This window comes from Populus nigra, chromosome 17 (assembly GCF_951802175.1).
Source record: "Populus nigra chromosome 17, ddPopNigr1.1, whole genome shotgun sequence".
Taxonomy (NCBI): domain Eukaryota; kingdom Viridiplantae; phylum Streptophyta; class Magnoliopsida; order Malpighiales; family Salicaceae; genus Populus; species Populus nigra.
Window position 1 is genome coordinate 1,049,102 of NC_084868.1, and position 21,769 is coordinate 1,070,870.

The 21,769-nt window shown below is 36.3% G+C and overlaps 2 protein-coding genes across 3 annotated transcripts; one reads left to right on the forward strand and one right to left on the reverse strand.

Annotated features, from left to right (window-relative positions):
• The first annotated feature begins 792 nt into the window (after positions 1–792).
• On the forward strand, positions 793–13,488 carry LOC133676654 (regulatory-associated protein of TOR 1-like). Of its 2 annotated transcripts, none has more exons than XM_062098367.1 (23): positions 793–1,592; positions 3,059–3,161; positions 3,286–3,368; positions 3,452–3,610; positions 3,726–3,842; positions 3,966–4,123; positions 4,440–4,594; positions 4,682–4,826; positions 4,908–4,986; positions 5,171–5,272; positions 5,478–5,561; positions 5,671–5,781; positions 6,361–6,714; positions 6,806–6,995; positions 7,852–8,478; positions 8,611–8,934; positions 9,027–9,150; positions 9,527–9,651; positions 9,750–9,895; positions 9,999–10,100; positions 11,817–11,902; positions 12,404–12,488; positions 12,569–13,488. In XM_062098367.1, the coding sequence occupies exons 1-23, from the start codon at positions 1,209–1,211 to the stop codon at positions 12,905–12,907; spliced, it is 4,182 nt and encodes a 1,393-aa protein (XP_061954351.1). In that variant the 5' UTR covers positions 793–1,208; the 3' UTR covers positions 12,908–13,488. The 2 variants fall into 2 exon arrangements, with proteins under 2 accessions (XP_061954351.1, XP_061954352.1); XM_062098368.1 differs by lacking the exon at positions 793–1,592 and adding an exon at positions 1,617–2,320.
• Positions 13,489–14,058: 570 nt separating this feature from the next.
• Positions 14,059–19,241, reverse strand: LOC133677367 (TOM1-like protein 6). The gene is made up of 9 exons (XM_062099384.1): positions 18,899–19,241; positions 18,416–18,494; positions 18,075–18,173; positions 17,202–17,315; positions 16,608–16,771; positions 16,412–16,493; positions 16,250–16,335; positions 15,816–16,094; positions 14,059–15,463 (listed from the first exon to the last, which is right to left on the reverse strand). The coding sequence occupies exons 1-9, from the start codon at positions 19,042–19,044 to the stop codon at positions 14,317–14,319; spliced, it is 2,196 nt and encodes a 731-aa protein (XP_061955368.1). The 5' UTR covers positions 19,045–19,241; the 3' UTR covers positions 14,059–14,316.
• Between the last annotated feature and the right edge of the window lie 2,528 nt (positions 19,242–21,769).

Below are 21,769 nucleotides of genomic sequence, written 5' to 3' on the forward strand. Positions count from 1 at the left end.
AATTCCTCTCTCACTCTCAAGACACCATTCAATATTTTCACGTGTAGAGATTAAATTCTTTTCCTAAAATTAATCTCAAACAACTTGCAATAATGTTCTTCAATTAGCAGCTCGTGCTTGCAATTCGAATGAGGCCAAATATACCTTCACCAAACCCACTATCTCATACATCATAGATCTCTCTAGCATTTAACTTGAATTTAATAAGAAATATCTCGGCATAATTGATCCTAAAATTCTTTTAAAAAAAAAAATTTCAATTTTTTTATGCTGTTTTAGAATAAAAAACAAGGAGGACAAAAATAATTGGACAGGAAGCGCTATCTCGCGCTTCTATTTTAAAAGTATATTTAAGAATGTGGTTACGGTTGTTTTTCAAAATATTTTTTAGTGTTGAAATGTATTAAAATAATTTTTTTATTTTTTAAAAATAATTTTAAGATCAGCGCATCAAAACATATAAAAAAATTAATTTTTAGTAAAAAAATAATTTTTTAAAAACATGGGTTGACCCGCATTCCCAAACCAGCTCTAAAAATATATAAAATTTCGGAGATAAAATTATTTTACATCCATATATTATTTTATATTTTCAATAAAAAAATCCATTCATCCACAAACTGAAAATAAAAAACCACATCAGCAATAGAACTATAAAACAATTTTAAAATCCGTACTTATTTTATATCAGTCATAATTCAAACAAAATAACTAAATTAGTTACCTTATATTAAAAAACATAAATAATTAAAATAAAATTAACAATTTAAAATACACCAAGACACACCCTCACTTGCCAAACAAAAATCCTATTTCTCTCTACACCCTCTTTTCTCCGTTTTTCACTTCATTTCTGACCCCCTCTCCTCTCTCGTTGCGCCTCCACACTGCTCTATGCGCGCCCCCCTCCTCCTCCACCACCGCAACCACCGCAGTGACAACCACGACCATCCTCCACCACCACACCACCGAGCTGGATTCTCTCTCTTCTCTCCTACGCATCTCCATGCGCCGCTGGTTCAGCGGTTTCGTTGATTAACCCCCTCCCCTCCCTCTGTAAATACACACCACCGCCGCAAAAACTCCCACTTTCTCTTCTGATTCCAAAAACGATATCGTTTCATCACTTCCGAAAGCTAGGGTTTCGAAACAAATCTCCATTTCCTAAAAAAATCTGTACATGCTATTCTTGTTTTTTAGGGATTTGGATGGCATTGGGAGATTTAACGACGTCAAGACTCTCCTCACAATCATCAGTTGCTTTGGTTTCCAACCATTACGATGATTTTCCGTCAAGTCACGGAGACGACGCTCTTGATTCAGCAAGAAGAGATAATAACAGTGATACTAATCATAATAGCAGCAGCAGCAGCAGCAATAATAATAGAGATAGAGATTCTGATATTGCTAGCACTAGTAATTACGGCGGGGGCAATGCGACGACAGGAAGTACAGCCGCGACGACGACTAGTATGGCGTATTTGCCTCAGAGTGCTGTTTTGAGTGAGCTTAGACATGAGGCATTTGAAGCTTCAGTGCCTACTGGTCCGTCTGATAGTGGACCTGTTTCAAAATGGCGGCCAAAGGACAGAGTAAGATGCCGTGTTGTTGAAATTTAGTGTTTGATTGAATGTGGATGAGTTGTTGGTTTTTTAGGGTTTTTTTGGTTAGGTCGTTTTTTGGGTGGATTTATGATTTTGAAGCGAATTGGTCGTTTAGGTTTGTTTGTGTAGTTATTAATTGAAAAGGCCTTTTTGAGAAAATAGTTGTGTGAATACAGAATGGAACTGTTGAGGGGAGATGAGATTTTTGTTTGGGTTGTGCAGACCTGTAAATGATTGTTGTGTGATCACCGGAAAATGTGTTCCTTTTGGGGTTTTGAAGGGGTTTTGATTCAATGTAAATATAAATTGTGGCACTTGATGATTTTGGTTCTTGTTTCATAGAGGATTGTCTTCAGGACCTGGGAATTTTAACATGGCATCCCTAGAAATGAAGTGTAGTTTATAGAGAAGTACTGATTAGGATTTTGCTGTATTGGTAAAAAGTTTATGCCATCAAATGCGTGACTTTGTATTAGCTTAACAATCAAGTAAGGGGAATTTGGGTGTAGAAATGTTGAAGTGGACGAAAGTAGCGGAAATAAAGATCACGCGACCTCTGACGAGTATGGAGCTTTGTGAGATTTTGAAACAAAGTCAGCTGAGGAAATTTAAGGGTCGCTGTCTTCATGATTTAGCTCTCCATTACATTTTACTTTGGATGAAAAAGTCTTCATTTAACTTTCAAATGGCTAATGAGATTTCAATACTGCAATGAGGTTTGTCATATTGCCCATGCAACCATCTGTTGTGCATGCCATGCATAACTGAATGTCTGCTGGTAACTTAACATGCTTGGCATTGGTGCTTTTGAGCTAAGAAGGTGCTAATTGATTTCTTTTGTGGCACTGTTTATTGTCTTGGGAAAAAAATGAAAATTTTCTAGAAGGCAACAGTCCAAGCTTAACATTGTGCTAAGATTGGATGATAGGGTACAATGATTGTCCTAATTTTGGCAAATGCTTTAAGATTTTCACAGGGCTGGCCACCTTTTTTCTTTGGGATTGCCATAAATTTTGGCAAATGCCATGAAATCTTGTGAATGACACATGTGTGCTTATTAAGAATAGGGCACTGTTTCTATCGCTTGGAAGGATTAGAAGAAAATGATTTTGCAAAAACAATAAATCATGTCCTCTGAAAATAGCTTCTTGTAAGAAAATATTGAATGGGTTATTAAGTAGGGAAATTTTTTTATGCATTTAGTTGTTACACATTGGGGATGTTGTCGCCTCAGATTATGCTGTTCACAAAAGTTCTGTTCTTTGTATTGAATATTTTTCTTTTATTGAGAAGGGCTTTGATGGTAATATATAATTAATCACATCTTTTCTACTTAGTCATTTTTTTTATCATCTCCATGTTGTGCTACTGTGATAAATTTTTGTTCTATATGCTTAGGAGTTATATGCTTACATGTGTTTGTCTTTTGATTTAGCTCTCAACTTTTTGTGCAGATGAAGACTGGTTATGTAGCTCTAGTTTTATGTTTAAACATCAGTGTTGATCCTCCGGATGTAATAAAGATATCCCCTTGTGCCAGAATGGAATGCTGGATAGGTGCAGTTCTAGCTGCTGATTCTCTCTTATTAGTTTTAAATTTTTGCCTTCTCTCTACTCATATTGTTTTTTATATATGAATTTAAATCCTCCTTTTTTAGTTTACAATCTCCTCTTTTGACAGATCCATTTTCAATGGCACCTCAAAAAGCTCTTGAAACAATTGGAAAAAGCTTGAGCATTCAGTATGAAAGGTGGCAACCTAAGGTGAGGAAATTCTTGACAAGTACCTTTTACTTTGAATTATCTCTATAGTTTCATTTGTATTTACGTTGTTTCTCAATGACCAGGCTCGCTACAAGGTTCAACTTGATCCCACAGTTGATGAAGTGAAGAAACTTTGTAATACATGCCGAAAACATGCCAAGTCTGAGAGAGTTCTGTTTCATTACAATGGGCACGGTGTTCCAAAGCCAACTGCTAATGGTGAAATCTGGCTTTTCAATAAGGTATTTCTTTTTACTCATTTAGCTGACGAGTTCCTGCATTTCACTGCTTCAATCTTCTTTCTAAACAGTTTTATATGTAACATGCTAAAACTCTTTCGCCTTTGGACTGGTTCAGAGCTATACACAATATATTCCCTTGCCAATCAGTGATCTTGATTCCTGGCTAAGAACACCATCAATCTATGTTATTGACTGCTCTGCTGCTGGGATGATAGTCAATGCATTTCTAGAGGTATTCGGCAATTGTGCTCCTATAAAATTTCTTGCTGTGTATCCATTCACTGCTGTTCATAAAATTTGATTCCACAATTTTAGTGGTCTGATTACATTATTGCTGTTTCTTTTCTTTAAATAGCTTCATGACTGGAGTGCTTCTGGCTCTGCTGGGTCTGTGAGCAATTGCATTCTGCTCGCAGCCTGTGAAGCACATGAGACTTTGCCACAAAGTGATGAATTTCCAGCTGATGTGTTCACTTCATGCCTCACCACTCCTATCAAGATGGCATTGAAATGGTCAGGCTGGTGCCTTTGTTTGGTTTAGTTTTGATTGTTATAATTCATCATTTCTTTTCCTTTCATATAGCAGCTTCCCGGCTTTTGGAAAAGGATTTCCATGTTGCTCTGTGCATAATTACATTTTGTTATTGCCTGTGATTGCCCTGTATTATTTTGTTGTTTGTTGGCTTTGTAAGGAATATCTAAGTGCACTATATCAAGTTGTCTTGATATTTGCAGTTTTCATGTGGTTCATACCTGAATTTGTGGTCATTGATGATTTTTGTTTTATGTACTTGTTAATCATTTGGTTATTTTGATCCCTGCACCGCAGGTTTTACAGACGTTCACTTCTTTGTGACTCTCTTGACTACTCATTAATTGATAAAATTCCTGGCCGGCAAAATGATCGTAAAACACTTCTGGGAGAATTGAACTGGATCTTTACTGCAGTGACAGACACTATTGCTTGGAATGTTCTTCCCCGTGGTAGCTGCTTCTTAGTAAATAATGCCTTTTTGATTTATCGTCTGTGCACTTTGGTACACATAGCTGACGCTTAAATTTATCCTGCAGATCTTTTTCAGAAGTTGTTCAGACAAGATTTGTTAGTTGCCAGTCTGTTCAGAAATTTCTTACTTGCTGAAAGAATTATGCGTTCGGCAAATTGTTCTCCGATTTCACACCCAATGTTGCCACCAACCCATCAGCATCATATGTGGTACTGGAGGAGATGCTCATTTTGTTAATTCTGCGGTGTTTGTTTATCCATTTATCACTATTTCACTAAGGTTCAATGCAGGGATGCATGGGATATGGCTGCTGAAATTTGCCTCTCGCAGCTTCCATCTATGGTCGAGGACCCTAATTCAGAATTCCAGGTGTGTTTCATTGGTTTTCTTGGTACTATGTTACACTGAAATGTAATGAAATTGCTTTCGGCATAATTATCATATGCTTTTGGAAGACTACTATCTTTTTTATTTTACTTGTTAATGTTATTACCTGTTGTCCATCCAAGGCATAAAGATTTATCATGTCTAAGCAACATGCTCCTTTTTTCAGCCGAGTCCTTTTTTTACTGAACAACTGACAGCTTTTGAGGTGTGGTTGGACCATGGCTCTGAACATAAGAAGCCACCTGAGCAGTTACCTATTGTTCTTCAGGTGTGTGACACTTAGCCCATGTTAGTTTCAAGAAAATCATAAGTAGCTTTCCCATAAGTTTGTAATTATGAAAAATAAACTTGTAAATGCTTTTATATTAGGTTTGATTTTATCGATATTTGTGCCTGTCTTAGCTAAAGTCTATTTCTTTTATTCTGTTTTTTAGTCATTAGCATTTTATATTCTCTTACTTATTTATCTACAGGTTCTGCTTAGTCAAAGCCATCGGTTCCGGGCACTGGTCCTTCTGGGGAGATTCCTTGATATGGGACTTTGGGCAGTAGATCTGGTACTTGCTGTTGAATTCTTTGGTGCTAGTGATTTTTCTTTTTTGAACAAGGGCGCATTGGTTGGAATTTTATTATTACAAAGTTATTGAACGGGTTTGTTTTTTCTAGGCTTTATCTGTTGGAATATTTCCATATGTTTTGAAGCTGTTGCAAACAACAACACCAGAACTAAGGCAAATTCTTGTATTCATATGGACAAAAATTCTAGCACTTGATAAGGTAAATTTTTAACTTCAGCTTTTTGACAAATTCGTTGCATGTATGGTGGCATATGAGACAACATTTTGAATGTTCTTGGTCTCTTGTGGAGTTATTGGAGTATAATATTCTTTACTTGCATTATATATATTGTAAAACTGGTTAGCATAAGTTGAAAGGCGGCAAATGATCATTTCTAGTGATGCACATAATTATCAAAAGGTGTACTAGCTACCAAGAAACTTTAAAATGCATAGAGAGTTTTTGCCTTTGGGGCATTATTGCTAAATCGATATTGTCAATTGATACAAGATGTAATAATATTGATGTCCCTAAAATACATCTTGCATTGCTAAAATGATGTTTTCCCAACCCATAAAGAGTACAAAAGTGATATTATTGCTCAAAGAATTGCTTAGGCTGACAATTTTACCACTATAAGAAATTATATTTCATGAGCCTGTCTTGAAATCTTCTTGTGGCTATTATTCTTTTTTCAAAAACTTTACCTTGTAAATTTTACCCCTGTCAGAATTACTTACCTTCTACTCTAATCATTTCTACAAAAGTACTTATGAAGTTCCATTTTGTGGTTCTCAGTCATGCCAGGTTGACCTTGTTAAGGATGGAGGACATACATATTTTATTAGGTTTCTCGATAGCTTGGAAGCATATCCAGAACAGCGGGCAATGGCTGCATTTGTTTTGGCTGTTATTGTTGATGGGCACAGACGGGGCCAGGAAGCCTGTATTGAAGCTGGTTTAATTCATGTGTGCTTGAGGCACTTACGAGGATCAGTGCCAATTGATGCACAGACTGAACCTTTGTTTCTTCAGTGGCTTTCCCTCTGCCTGGGAAAGCTGTGGGAAGATTTCCCAGAGGCTCAGATGCTAGGTTTGCAGGCTGATGCTCCCGCCATATATGCTCCTCTACTGTTGGTGCCCCAACCAGAGGTTTATCTCTTAATTAGTTTGTTTTCCTTCGCAGTTCTTATTGAGTTTGCTTATTTGTTAAGCCTCTTAATACAGAAGCCATTCATTTCAGGTTAGGGCTTCTGCTGCATTTGCACTGGCCACCTTGCTTGATGTTGGCGGTGATGTCTGCAGAGATGGTGTTCATGGAGATGATGAGTGTGATGATGATGAAAAAGTTAGAGCTGAAGTTAGTATTATTAGAAGTCTATTAAGCGTTGTGTCAGATGGAAGTCCACTGGTTAGGGCAGAGGTTGCTGTAGGTATGTGATAACTATCAATTCGTATTTCTATACTTGATGGATCATTTTTCTTTCTTTTTATGAATATGCTTTCAATTACAATTATCATGCATGATTCAGTAGGGAGCAGGTTAACAATATGAACTATTGCTGGTGACATGGTTAACATTTCAGTTGCCAAATGAATACCTGAAAAGGCGACCTACTCTTCTCATTTTTCTGCCTCCTAATCTAGGTTTTAATCTGTTTCATGGGAAAATGTTTCTCTCTTGGTGGCAGAAGTAAAATCTTGAGGGCTTATATATATATATATATATATTACATTATCCAAAGCCAGCGAGTGTACTTACAAGCCTGGACGATCCTGGGCTTGCATCCTCTTGCTTTGCTCACAGATCTACTTAATGCTTATATATTCATGAACTGTTAACGTTTCAGTGCCTCCTGTATTGTTTCAATCTATTATGTAGCCAAGTTCATATGAAAAAATTAATCAAGTTGAAAGCAATCTTTGTCATGTCAATGTTGTATGTTTCTGTACTTGAAAACACAGTGATATTTTTGCACTTGCTACTTTACAGTAACACCTATCATGACTTATTCTCTCTCGAAAAGCAATGTTGAGTGGCACCTTTTTGCCTTGTCATGTCCACTTTATCTCTTTACCTACACTGGGGCATGTGTAGGGGTATCGATGTATGGGGCAGTCAATTCTTTTTTGTGTTCTGTTTCATATTTGTTTAGTGACTTCTTGGGATTACAATAGTGAATCTTGAGTGAATTCAGTTTCCTTTTTTTTATTCTGTTTCATGTTTGTTTAGTGACTTCTTGGGATTACAATATTGAATCTTGAGTGAATTCAGTTGTCTTTGTTCAGCTCTGGCACGCTTTGCATTTGGCCACAAACAGCACCTCAAGTCAATTGCTGCCTCATATTGGAAACCTCAGTCTAATTCTCTGCTCAATTCATTACCTTCTTTGGTCCATATAAAAGCTCCAGGTAGCGGATACATCAACCCAAATCAGTTTGTGCCACATGCAAGTATTGTTTCATCTCAAATTGGCCCTTTGACGAGAGTTGGTAGTGACAACCCATCTGTGGTTCGAGATGGAAGGGTATCCACTAGTAGTCCTCTTACTACAGCTGGAATCATGCATGGATCACCTTTATCTGATGATTCATCTCAGCATTCCAATTCTGGTATATTGAATGACATTGTCAGCAATGGGGCAGTAAACCATTCAAGGCCAAAGCCACTAGATAATGCATTATATTCCCAGTGTGTACTAGCTATGTGCACTTTGGCCAAGGATCCTTCTCCACGCATAGCAAGCCTTGGTCGACGTGTACTGTCTATTATTGGGATTGAGCAAGTGGTGACAAAATCTGTAAATTCTGCTGGTAGTAGTGGGCGCCCACACCCTGGTGATCCAAAAACTTCATCTCCATATCCAAGTGTTGCTGGGATGACTCGTTCATCATCTTGGTTTGACATGAATGCAGGTAACTCTTTTCTTTAAATCTTTTTACTGTTACTGTGCTGTATCACTTGAAGCAATTGATTTTTTCATCTTATTCATTTGCACCTTCTACTTTTGATCTTCTATAATCTTTACTTTTGGAATTTTTCAACAGGTCATCTACCATTCAGAACTCCTTCTGTCAGCCCTCCTCGACCAAGTTACTTAACAGGAATGCGTAGAGTGTGTTCTTTGGATTTCAGGCCACACCTTATGAATTTTCCAGATTCAGGATTAGCAGATCCTCTTTTGGGTTCTGTTTCATCTTCCGGAGGCACAGAACGCAGTTTGCTTCCTCAGTCAACCATCTACAAATGGAGTTGTGGTCACTTCTCAAAGCCACTTCTCACCGTGCCAGATGATACTGAAGAAATATTAGTTAGAAGAGAAGAGAGGGAAAAATATGCACTGGAGCACATTGCAACGTGCCAGCACTCCTGTGGGCCTTTCTATTTGTTTTCTCATCTATTATTTATTTATTTTTGTTTTAATTCTTGCTTGAGCTGATGAAATTTTCATTTTCCTGGTCAGCTGGTAGCAACCTTAAAAATAGAATTGCTAATTTGGATACGAAGTTTGAAACTGGTACAAAGACAGCCTTGCTGCAGCCTTTCTCTCCAATTGTGGTTGCTGCTGATGAGAATGAACGGATTAGGCAAGCCAGTCTCTAGTCAATAATTCTTTTATATAATGCTATTTTAACATGGGTATATCAGTATGACATGCCAAGTTTGGTCACATATATTTACCACATAGTTTGATGCCATGATTTAAATAGTTGGAAAACTTGCATGCATTACTCAGATTCATCTTTAGTCCTGTTTACTCCGTTACCTTTTCCATCTAGTAAGAAAAATTCAGCATGTGTTCTACCTAAATTCTGTTGGGGTACAACAGGAAGACTTTGGGTAATCACTAAAAGGTGGAATATGGTTTTTTTTTTTTTTCCTTGATGAATTGTGATAGGCAGGTGTTTTTCATCTTATCTCTGGTATTGGTCTCTGAGATGTGTGATGCTTGTTTCTTTGTAGGGTATGGAATTACGAGGAAGCTAAGCTTCTCAATGGGTTTGATAATCATGATTTTCCAGACAAGGGAATTTCTAAGCTGTGTCTTGTAAACGAGCTTGATGACAGTTTACTTCTTGTTGCTTCATGTAATGATTTTTACGATCAGAAATTCATTTCATGGTGGCTACAATGGTCTGATAATCGAGTGCCTGGAATCATTTTGCTGTGCTTGTTTTTGCTGTAGGTGATGGAAATATACGAATTTGGAAAGACTACACTGTGTATGGTAAGCAAAAGCTTGTCACTGCATTTTCTTCAATCCAAGGTCATAAACCCGGTGTGCGGAGTTTGAATGCTGTTGTGGACTGGCAACAACAATCAGGATATCTGGTATATACTCACTCTTAAGATTATCTTTAGGTAATGTTTTCACACTCACACTCATAACTTGATGTTCATAATAGTTTCATCAATTTTAATGTTGCATCACTAGTATGCTTCTGGTGAGATATCATCCATCATGCTGTGGGACCTGGATAAAGAGCAACTTATTCATTCCATTCCTTCGTCTTCAGATTGCAGCGTCTCAGCAATGGTGAGTTCTGTTTCCTGGGGTTTTGAGTTTTGAAAAGTAGTATCATTCTTTTGCTACTGTAATAATAGCAGACCAAAGTTATTAGTGAGAATTGCAAATTTAAAATGTTGTGTGGTTTTGAAAGAAATACTTTTGTTCTTTTGTTTATGGTGTGCCTGTGGATGCGGGAATGATTTAGGTGCGTGTGAAAGGAGAATGATAGAGCTTCTGACAGCATGAATGTATTTCATTCACAAATGGAAAAAGGGTCACTTAGTTTTTGTTATTGTCATGGCGTTTTGTACTTCCTCATTTCCCTCACTTTCTGATTATTTACTGTTTAGTTGTTTGTTTGGGTAGGCACTCACATAATAACTGTTTAGTTGTTTGTTTGGGTAGGTACTCACATAACACCACAGCTGGCACTGCACTCTAATAACACAAAAAAAAAGTTATCGTGCATGTTCCTATTATGCTGATATGTAATTGTCTCATGAGGCTTTAACAAATGCCTTTTGTGTCATTTCTGACAATGATGGTTGCTGGAGACAGTAAATGGTGTCTTGCAGTGTGTTTGGTATTGTGGTTCAGGGTGTTTTCTAATAAAAAAATGCATCAAAATTATGTTTTTTTAAGATTGTTTTTTTATTTTTGATATTGCACATCAAAACCATCTAAAAACACCTAAAAAATCATCAATTTGATGCCTTTCAAGATGAAAAGTAATTTGAAAAGCAGGTTGGCAAAAACAATCACTTACTATCATCCATTGTTGATTTTCAACTATTAACTATTCATGCCTGAGATTTTTCCCTGACATCATACACTGTAGAATATAAAGAAATCTTGCCAAGGTTTGTAGAAAACTGTTTCTGACCGGATGAAACCCAGCCTTTGATCCTAACTAGCTGCAGTTGGCTCCATGGATCTTGTTTCCTAGAATATTTCTTTTCAACTTTCCTCCCATTTACTTGGGCATTAGAAATGCGCAATACCTATACTCCATCTGATCGAACTTTCCTCTATTTCTGGAATTGCTGAGGTTGTGAGAGTATATTGCTTCAGTTTTACAAAAAAGCATTGTTGTTAGAATGCCACATAAATTTCTCTAACCCCGCCTCTGCTTTCATCCACTATAATTATAATTTGTAATAATAGCAGATATGGTATGCCATCTTGAATGTGGACCATCAATTCCTCCATGGTGAAAGCAAAATGACAGGCCAGGTGTTATACTCTTGGTGTAAGCCAACCATACTGGAGAAACAGTTCACCTCGCTCCCAGTAGTTTTCATCGCTGTAGTTGTCCTTCATACTTCCACTCTTGTTTTCCAGCTCAACAATAGAACTGTTGTCCTTTATCTAGAGTGATAGAAGCTTTGTGGAGGTTTCATTTCTTCTCTTTGTATTTGTATCAATCTCATTGGGAATAGGGTAGCCTTTATAGTTGCCTGGTATAAAAGTGAATTGGTTCTCTTGGGACTGCTACATCTTTCAATAGCACCTTCAAATTGAATTCCTTTGGATACCAAAATTTGTGATGGGCAAAGATTATGTTTGTATTAGAACAATCTTGTCCCAATTTAAGGATGCTCATAATTTTGTGTAGTATTGTTTAGAGCGTCTGTCTTTAATAATCTTTTATTTCATTTCTACTTGGTAATTTGTATAATATCTGCTGTTATTACTGGTAACTTGTCTATCATGTTGAAAGATCTTTTATGTTTATCTGTGTAGTCTGCTTCTGAAGTTCATGGAGGTCAATTTGCTGCCGGTTTTGTGGATGGATCTGTCAAACTCTATGATGTCCGGATACGTGAAATGTAAGCTCTGCTTGTAAATTGTCCCTCTAGCTGTGGTATGGTGTTGATGTTTACAGGTTTTTGACAATATTGATATGCTTGTATACTGTTGCTACCTTTTACATGATACTGATTTTAAATACATATATGCTGGTTTCTGATGTTTTGGGGTTGTACATAGATGAAACGTGTTTGGGATTTTGTTATAACCTAATGCTAGGGGGTACTAAAACTTCCAAAATTTTAATTACTAAATAATGTTGGCATTTGTGATAGGGAAAGTCGTTTGAAATAATGGAATGTACATTTAATGACATGATCACTTGATGAAATTACAAATAAAAACCTAGTCACAAGCTGCCACACCATTTAATTAAAGTTTAAGTATCTTTAGCATAGTTGGTTATGATGAAATATGTATCTTATTTTAGATCAGAATATTCAGTAACCTTTATTAGAGACTCAAAAGATGTTGCACTTTGCGTTCCTTTCTGCTGAACTGTTGTGCTCTCTTAATGCTAGGCTTGTTTGTGCTAGTCGGCCACACACTGAGAATGTAGTAAGAGTTGTGGGGATTGGCTTTCAACCTGGGCTTGATCCTGGAAAGGTAACTAGTGCACTTTTCGATACTGGTGGTGGATTTGCATCTCACCATGCATGAACTTATTCTCTCTTGTTTTCTTTCAGATTGTCAGTGCATCTCAGGGCGGTGACATGAAGTTCCTGGATATGAGAAATCTTATGAATCCCTATCTCACGATCAAGGCCCACAGGGGCTCACTCACAGCTTTATCTGTTCATAGGCATGCCCCTATTATTGCCAGCGGGTCAGCAAAACAAATTATTAAATTATTCAGTCTAAATGGTGAGCAATTAGACTCCATTACATACCACCTAACCATCATGGGCCAGAAGATCAGCCCTGTAAGCTGCCTCACCTTCCATCCTTACCAAGTACTCCTTGCTGCTGGTGCTACTGATGCTCTATTCTCAATCTATGCTGATGACAACACTCAAGCAAGATGAAAGCATATTTTTTTTTTCCAGTCGACCAAGTTGTCATTTTGGCAGCGGCAGCAGCAGAAGCACATGAATGATCCGTTAATGTCACTGATGCTGGTACATGGCTTCAGTTTATCTTCTGATGTGATGATCTACCATGCCAACACCTCTATGCTGAAACATTGATTTGGCATCCTGAATCTTGTGCTACATATTTCATTAGCCTCCCGTGCCGAGGGTCAAATGGTGAGAAGTCCTGCATATTGCAGGAGGGGGCTTTGGCAAATAATTTTTCTATGGGTATGGGTATGGCCATATGGGCAAAATGTGTGTAAATAGCTTCTTTCCTCGGCTCATCTTCCTTTCCTCTTGGTGTGCTCATTGATCCTTCCATCCCTTTGTTCATTTGTAAAAGCAGCACTCCTTGTCTTTACATAATTCAGAGTGTAGCAAACAGAGGTTGCTAATCTGGTTATCATCCCCTGAAACGCAGGGGTTCAACTTGTTCACGTCTCTTTGTATTTTACCAGGTTTATGTTTCGATAGTCTTTTGTTAACCATTGTATAACCTGTAATTAATTTATCGAGCTTGCCCCTTTGAATCCCTCGCCCTCGCCGCTTTCCTCCTCCCCTTTCAAAGTTCTCAGTTGTTTTAATTACACTATGACATTGAAGCATCCAGCCATTTGCCAGTCAAATAATCTTGTTATTGACATGTTACACACGGGATTTAAATCTTTTCTTGCAACAACTTGACCTTGAAATAATCAGAGGGGGTGGTAAATTGGGGAATTGATGATAAATTGCAAAGATATTATTAGAGCTTCGATTTTTCAACACATCATGACTTTTCAACATCCTATTAGTACAACGGAGGAGATTTCAACAAATAAATTGGGAAGACAGGCTGAAGTGATGAAGCCAGCTTTAGGAATAATGGTAGAAATTATTTTTAAAATTATTTTTTGTTTTAAAATATATTAAAATAATATATATTTTTTATTTTCAAAAAATTAATTTTTAATATCAATATATTAAAATATCCCAAACACAATAAATATTAATTTAAAATAAAAAATGACAATTTAAAATCTTTAAAAAACACGATTAAACCACACCTCCTCCCCTCCGTTGCCGACTCACTTTCCAGAATTCATTCATGTTATAGGAGCTCAAACCACTAAAACTCACATCAATTTCATATATCGAGAAAAATCATAGATAAGTATTGAGACAAGCAAACAAAGCTACACAAGAGTTGGATTTACAACCAATCAATGGGAGCGCAAATCTATAATTGCTTCTATCTAAAGAACCTTCTTAGATACATCTAAAGAACTTTCTTAGACACTCCAAACTGAGAGATTCACCAGCGTTAGACATATTCACAAAAGATATAAATTCAGTTTCAGTAATCCTAAACCACTACCTTTTCACTTCCTTCCACCCACCATACTTTGGCCAGAAGATCCTGATAAGCTTGGCGGTGTGCTACCATTCATTTTAAACCTTCCATCAGCATTTCCCAGAACATTCAGATCATCAAACAACCTGTAAGAGGGAACAAAGGACTGCTTTTGTCCTGGAGGTGCAGGTACCCTAGAAGCAGAACTTGAATCACCATTAATAATTGATCCATTGCCTACTCTTGTGGGAAGGGAATTAAATTGCTGCATAGGTCTAGCTGCTTGCATGGGAGTATAAGATGCAGTTGAGTTGGATCGGGGGGATGAAAACATGTTATTTGTAGTAGATGTGTGAATTTGGTTGTTGAGATATCCAGGTGTAGCTGCCCAGGGTGGAGGTGGGTAGACAGATGAGTATCGAGGATGTTGTGACTGCAACTGTGGCTGGAACTGAGGTTGGGACTGATGCTGCAAATGCTGCTGAGGCTGAGGCACTGATTGCTGCTGGGGTTCAGGTCGCAACTGTGGCTGGAACTGAGGTTGCAATTGTGGTTTAGATTGATGCTGCAAATGCTGCTGAGGCTGAGGCGTTGATTGCTGCTGGGGTTCAGGTCGCAACTGTGGCTGGAACTGAGGTTGCAATTGTGGTTTAGATTGATGCTGCAAATGCTGCTGAGGCTGAGGCATCGATTGCTGTTCAGGTTCAGGTTGCAACTGTTGCTGCGGTCGTGATGGAGGACGTAAATGTTGGTAAGAGTGAGTCTGTAACTGGGTTTGAGATGGAGATTGTAATTGATGCTGCTGAGTTTGAGGCTGGGCCCATGGAACGACATAGCTGCTGTATGGAACAGGCCCTTGGTTTACAGGATAAGTTTGAGAAACATAGGGATAACCTTGTGTGCTGGAGGAAGGAGGTATCTGAGGCATGGCTTGGTTGGAGAATGGTGGGGTGGGAGGGGTGGGAGGAGAGGTTGATGTTGTTGACAAGGCAAGGCTCAAAAAGTCAATCATATCCTGATCTTTCATGGTTTTAACTGGTAGAGATGGATCAGCAAGTGCCAGAGAATTGCTTGGGGAAGAGGTTGATGCAGTGGGCATGCTGACATCCAATGGCACAAGAGCTCCATTTGTTCCACCTGAGCTTTGAGATGAACCGGACTGTGTTTTGGAATGCCTGCGTTCACGGTACAAAACAAGAGCAAATTTAAATCAAAACATCGGTAAAACCCATGATGCAGAACATGAACAAAGGAAATGGGTCAGTAATTTGTAAGATCTCCATAAAGGTTGGCCAACTACCAATTTAAAATAAACTGAGCGGTCTTTTATCCAGCAATCAGTGCTCTAGTGCCTCATCATGCTGACCGCCAGTAATGGTAAATGTTTTATTTCCCACCTAGTGATTGCCTTATGATGGGTTCCATATTGATGGAACTGCAATACCCCCACATACATGTAATGTGCTAATAATAGTTCACATCACCCATGAAGAAATTATATAAGATTATTTTCATAAGCATGAGTACCTGCGTGCAAGCTGTGCAAAGTCGTCCTCTTCATCCTCTTCATCTACTGCACTCGTTGTCACATTAGCAACTGGAATGGCAGAATTAGTCGTAGATCTTGGGCTGGCATCTCTTGCTTCAGTTGGCTTGATGTCAGAGGAACATCCTTCACTTGATTTGGGGCTTAAACTTATAACTTGAGTTGGCATAGGAGAGCCAGAAGAAATAGCATCATGTTTTGCAAGCAAGATTTGCATACTGTCATTTAGTTCAAGACCCTTACCAAGAAGTTCCTCGTCCCTGTATCACAACCAAGACACTTTTCAGATATTCATGCGCCAGACTTGCATGGGATTAACATGCATGTGCATGGAGAAAATAAGACAAGCATATAGCTAACTATCTTATATCAAGAACATGCTTTCAGCAAAATTGAAATTTAAACAGCGACTGACCCAGTTGTAGTTAGCATCTGCATCAACTTTTTCTGGTTGGATCGACACTGGTTGACAAGATCCACTATAACTTCATCTTTTACAGCCTGAAAAATGAGCAGCACCACATCTCAGATATTGTACTCCTTCGTTTCCCTAAGGTAAAAAGCTCACTGCACATACCTCACGGTCTCTAGGGTTAACAGCTTGAAGCATATCACTCAAGAGCTCCATAACATCCCGCATGGAATCCAAACTTGACAGACTACGATAATTAAGAAAAATATCAGTAAATGCAAAATATGAGATTTGGGAATTTAGAGAATACATCATAGACATATACAAAGTGCAAACCAGCCAACCAGCCAACGATCCTTACCTTAAGGCTTCAATCTCCGCGGCCATTGTTTCATCAAGTCTACTAGAAGAATTGCTAGGCATTCCATAACCAGGTTGGGCATGCCTCAATGTTGGATTGGTCGCAGGTGGTGTAAATATTGGAGCTGCATTTGATGAACGCTGGGGAAATTGAACTCCCGCACGCTGCCATTCACACACCCCATAACTAAAAATTAATTCTTCTGTATATATTCCATGTAATATTGGCATAATTTGTTATTTAACTACTACGAAAGAAAAAACTTATGATCTGGCTGTAAGAGCATATGGACAATATTTCCTCCATAGGATTTGGCTTGTATCTTGTTTGATTATACTCTTCCATAGCATCATTTGATTGCACTCTTATTATGAATCATGCATTAGTTTTAACATTGATCAAATCAAGAGCACATCTTTCTACCATTCAAAAATTGACAGTTCACTGCAATATTTGGTTGGATCCAAAACCTAGGAATTATGTTCAGATGCCTAACATTCAATGATTATAGTCCCACTTCCGAAGTCAACTAAAAATAAATAAATTCATGTACACATACTGAACCCAGCAAGAGTAGATCAAATAAATACTGACCCTTAATTCCTCGTATGCCCAATAATATTGAGAGTGTTTTCCTCCAGGCCCGCCAAATGCCTCTTGCCAAGAATCAATCAAAGCCAGAATCTTATCTCTCACATGCATATCTGTCTGCACATCCCATTAAAATATGTGTTAAATTAAGATCAAAGCTTCCCCATCCTAGCCCCTTTTTAGTTTTTTGAAGAAAATGTAAGAGGGTGATTAGATGAGAAAAAAAATACAAAAATCAAGGTTTCAACTTTCTCACGCAAAATCAACTATGTTCATCTAATTTGATACCAATGGAGGCCTAGGGCACAGTAATTGGGAAATTTAACATCAAAACCACTATGATTTCTTATGGAAAAGGCACCAAGAAGTGCAATCATATTATATTTTATCTGTTATCCTAGTTAAGATGGGCCAAAACTACTGCTTACTATCCTGCTATTACATAAATCAGATTGCCACTCCTCCTGAACCATTTTTGCTGGCCTAGTTACAAGTTTTGAGGAGAACGACCCTTATTGGAATCTCCATAGAACACACAGCATAACAATGTATCAACTGCAACACAAACAGTTCCATCTCTTTACTGTATATCCAAAACTCTATTTCACTACTCGATAATTCTGCTAACATTTTATATTTTCCATTGTTGGAGCTCAATATTAACATCTTCTCGAACAGAGTGGCTGCAAGATTACAACTACAAGAGGACTCTGAATGGCAACCATCTATAGTGTGATATTTAACACTTGAACTGGTCTCTGATGGTTAAAAAGCCAACAAAAGAATTTCTACAGAGATCTTAAAATGAATACATATTAGAATAGAAAACTTGCAAGTCATGGAGAAATAATTATAGCAAGAAAATGAAGGAGTTACCTTCTTCTTTACGATTTTCACCATTTCCCCCAATATATTCCTTTCAGCAATTTGAAAATGGACATAATCACCACAGTTCTTCACCATTGTCTCCAAAAGCTACAAAGTAAATTTTGCACTCAATTAATCAACTCCAAAAACACCAAAAAAGAAAAAGAACTTTATAAACAACAGCTTCCACGAATTCCAAATACATAATTCAAATGCATGTAGTGGTGCAAAAATAATAATAACAAAAATTCTCACACACAAGCTCTAAGTGTTCAAATTCAAAAAACTGTAATGGAAATGAAAAATTAAGAAAAAAATAGAAAAAACTAAATTCAAGAAAAAAAGAGTACCGTCAAAGCAAGTAGTTGGACTCTAGGGCTCTTGTGCTGCAACCTTTTTTTCAAAGCTTTCACTACATCCTTGGGTTGCCTGATAAAAAAAAATAAAATCATCAACCAACACTACATCCTAATATCACAAAACCCACTTAAAAAAAAAAGAACAACTCCCTGTAAAAGCTAATCTTTATTTCACATAAAATTCAAAGTTTTTTCAAAGAAAAAAAACAAAAAAATTACTTTGATCGTAACTGACAAATAACAAAGAATTAAGGTTTCAATTTCAGCTACAACACCAAAAAGAATTACAGAAACAGAATCTGCAACACATACATACGTACATACATACGTATACAAGTACAAAGAATACATAAAATCTAGCTGTTATCAAAATTTGAAAAAGAAAACGTAAAATTCTCAGCAAGAACATCAAAGTCAACACCAAAACTAAGAAAAGAAAAGATGGGCTACAAAGAAAAAAAGAAAAAAAATTACCAGTAATTAGAATTAACAGAATCACAAATATCAATATTCATAGTCCAATCAGGACCGATTAAAAGATCGCTTGTTGCTTTATCAACCGCTACAGTTGCCGAAGAAGACGAACCCAAACCCATCCCCATCCCCATAGCACGAGCCATCAATCTCTCTCCTTTTCTCTTTCTCGCTTCCTTTTCTCGTGTTTTCTGGGTGGTGTTTGTTTGACAAGAAAATTGAAGGCGACTGTGATTATGATATGATGATGAAGATAAATAATAAAAAGCAAGCAAGAAAGAAAGAAAAAGAGAGAGTCTTATAAGTATATCTCTCTGTCTTTCTTTCTCTCTCTCTCTCTTTTTTTTTAATAATATTATTATATATTTTGTTTGGCAGAAAAGAATAAAAAGAAAAGAAAATTAAGGTGAGTTTCCTGTAATTTTCTTGGATTTTTAGTTTCTTACTTATCTTGGGGCCACCTCACCTCTCCTTGATTTTTCTTTGCATTTTGTTTTATTTTGACTTGCTGTTTTTTTCTCTTTCCCCTTTTTTCCAGCCATTCGCTCCCGGAAATTTCGTTTTTTTTATTTATTTCTTTATATATATATATATATATAAAAAGACTAAGGAGGTGTTGAAAATATGACGAAGATTTTTTTTAAAATATTTTTTGTTTAAAAATATATTAAAATAATATATTTTTTATTTTAAAAAATTATTTTTGATATTAATATATCAAAATGACTAAAAAATATAAAAATTATTACTTTTAAACAAAAACAATTCAGATTTTGTTGAAACTCGGATGCAAACACAATTTTAAACAAGGTTTAAAAGTGTGTTTGAGAGTATAGCCGAACAATGCTATGGAAAAAATTTGAATTTTTTTGCTATAAAATAATGTTTTTGGTTTTTTGAATTATTTTAATGTGTTAATATTAAAAATAAAATTTTTTAAAAAATATTATTTTAATATATTTTCGAGTGAAAAACACTTTGAAAAATAATTTTAATTGCATTTCTAAACAGGTCCTAATAATGATAGAATGGTTTCCAATTAAATGAGTGTTTAATAATGTATTAGTTTCTGTTTTTTGATGTATTTTAAAATTATTTTTTATTTTAAAAAATAAAATTTATATTTTTTAGTGTTTTTCAATTATTTTAATGAGCTGATATTAAAAATAAAAAAATATTTTAATATATTTTAAAAAAAATATATTTTTAAAAATATTATGATCAAATATATTATAATTGCTTGTGTTATTTGGCTTAAATTGATTTGGATGAAATGAAGAGACATTTATGTGGAAAAAAATGCGGCTCGACATATCATGTATTTGATAATGTGATTGAAAGTATGTTTTAAAAATGAATTTCCCTCTAAAATACAATATGTAATAACATTTAAAAATCATTAATTTAATATATTGTTTTTTTTTAAAAAAAACATAGCTACAACTTAGTGTGGTTATGGTAATAGTGCACCTAAAAGGCGAATACGAAAGACTTATTCTTAAGATATAAAAAAATGTTAAAATCATAAAAAGAATAATAAAAAGTACATTAATTTAGATAAAAATAATTTTAAATAAGTATTTTCAACTTTACTAACAAATACACATCAAATAAGACTAGAAGAGTGAGAATCAGGTCCAGGCTTTTGCTACTTATTTTTTGAGTTCTTTTTATAATTTTATTCGGATAATTTTTTTTTTTTTTTTTTTTTGATTATCGTGGGTGTCCGGGCCAGCTTGCGCGCACCTCGACTAATCCCACGGGCCCTGAAGTTAACGACCATGTAAGCCTCCAGTGGCCATCATATGAGCAGCCATAGGGTTTGAACCTGAGACCTAAGAGGGAGCAAACCCCTTAGTCCCAAGCTCTTACCACTAGGCCACCACCTAGATGGTTTTATTCGGATAATTTGAAGGTGAGGGTAGAGGGTAGAGGCTAGAGGCCAGAGGCTAGAGAGAGATAAGGGGTGGCTGTGACGAGTCATGAAATAAATAAATAAATAAATAAATAAAAAAGTCATGGTGGATTGGACAAAAAAGAGTATTAAAGGTCACAATCAGGGTCGGCTCTGCGAATAGTTAGGAAATTGGATGGCCCAAAACTTTCTTAAAATTAGAGGGATATATTGCCACTTTCTCTTGTTCAACAATGAGACCATTCAAGCGATACTCATCATCTTGGCTGTTTCCAACTTGTTGAACTTTACTTGTTCATTTATGGCTGTTTATGTCTATCAATGCCTAATTCTAAATTTTGTCTCTCTTCATCAATACTCTTTTTATATAAAATGTTTGGGGTTGTAGTAATGATTATTTTTTAAAGTGTTTTTTTTAAATTCATTTCTATACATGATTTATATTTGCTTAACACTAACAAAATAATTGTGGATTGAAATATTAGCGTAGTTTTGAAACTTGGCCTGGCCCGACGGGTCGACTCGGGACCTAAGCTGTGGCCGGGTCGGGTTGAAGAAAAAATAAAGAAAGAAAAAACCCGGTGATCTGGTCGAAAACCCGGTTGCAACCCGTTGATTTTTTTTATTAAAATGATGTCTTTTTAATTTTTTTTTAAAAAAATTGACCCGAACAACCTAATAACCTGATCAAAACTCAGAACGGGTCTTGAATCGGGTCAGGTTTGAAAAATATAATTATTAGTAATGGCCCCTATTGTCCCTCCTTCTCCCAGCTTAACAAAATTCGTTTTGGAGTGAATACAATAATTTCCTAAGTTATCCTCAAGTTATAAATTTTATTCAAATTTGAAAATCAGTCAAAAACCACTTTTACGTTTTAAAAAATACTGTAAGAATTCTTTTTGTGCTTAAAATATCTTTAATTACTTTTAAGTAAAAGATAGTTAAATTAAAGA

Coding starts and splice junctions, on each gene's coding strand:
- LOC133676654 (XM_062098367.1), top strand. CDS start 1,209: ATGGCATTGGGAGATTTAACGACGTCAAGACTCTCCTCACAATCATCA. Junction 4,987..5,170: donor ACCCTAATTCAGAATTCCAG/GTGTGTTTCATT, acceptor TCCTTTTTTCAG/CCGAGTCCTTTTTTTACTGA. Junction 12,489..12,568: donor CTGGGCTTGATCCTGGAAAG/GTAACTAGTGCA, acceptor GTTTTCTTTCAG/ATTGTCAGTGCATCTCAGGG.
- LOC133677367 (XM_062099384.1), bottom strand. CDS start 19,044: ATGGCTCGTGCTATGGGGATGGGGATGGGTTTGGGTTCGTCTTCTTCG. Junction 16,494..16,607: donor GCGGAGATTGAAGCCTTAAG/GTAAGGATCGTT, acceptor TAATTATCGTAG/TCTGTCAAGTTTGGATTCCA. Junction 15,464..15,815: donor TTTGCACAGCTTGCACGCAG/GTACTCATGCTT, acceptor CCGTGAACGCAG/GCATTCCAAAACACAGTCCG.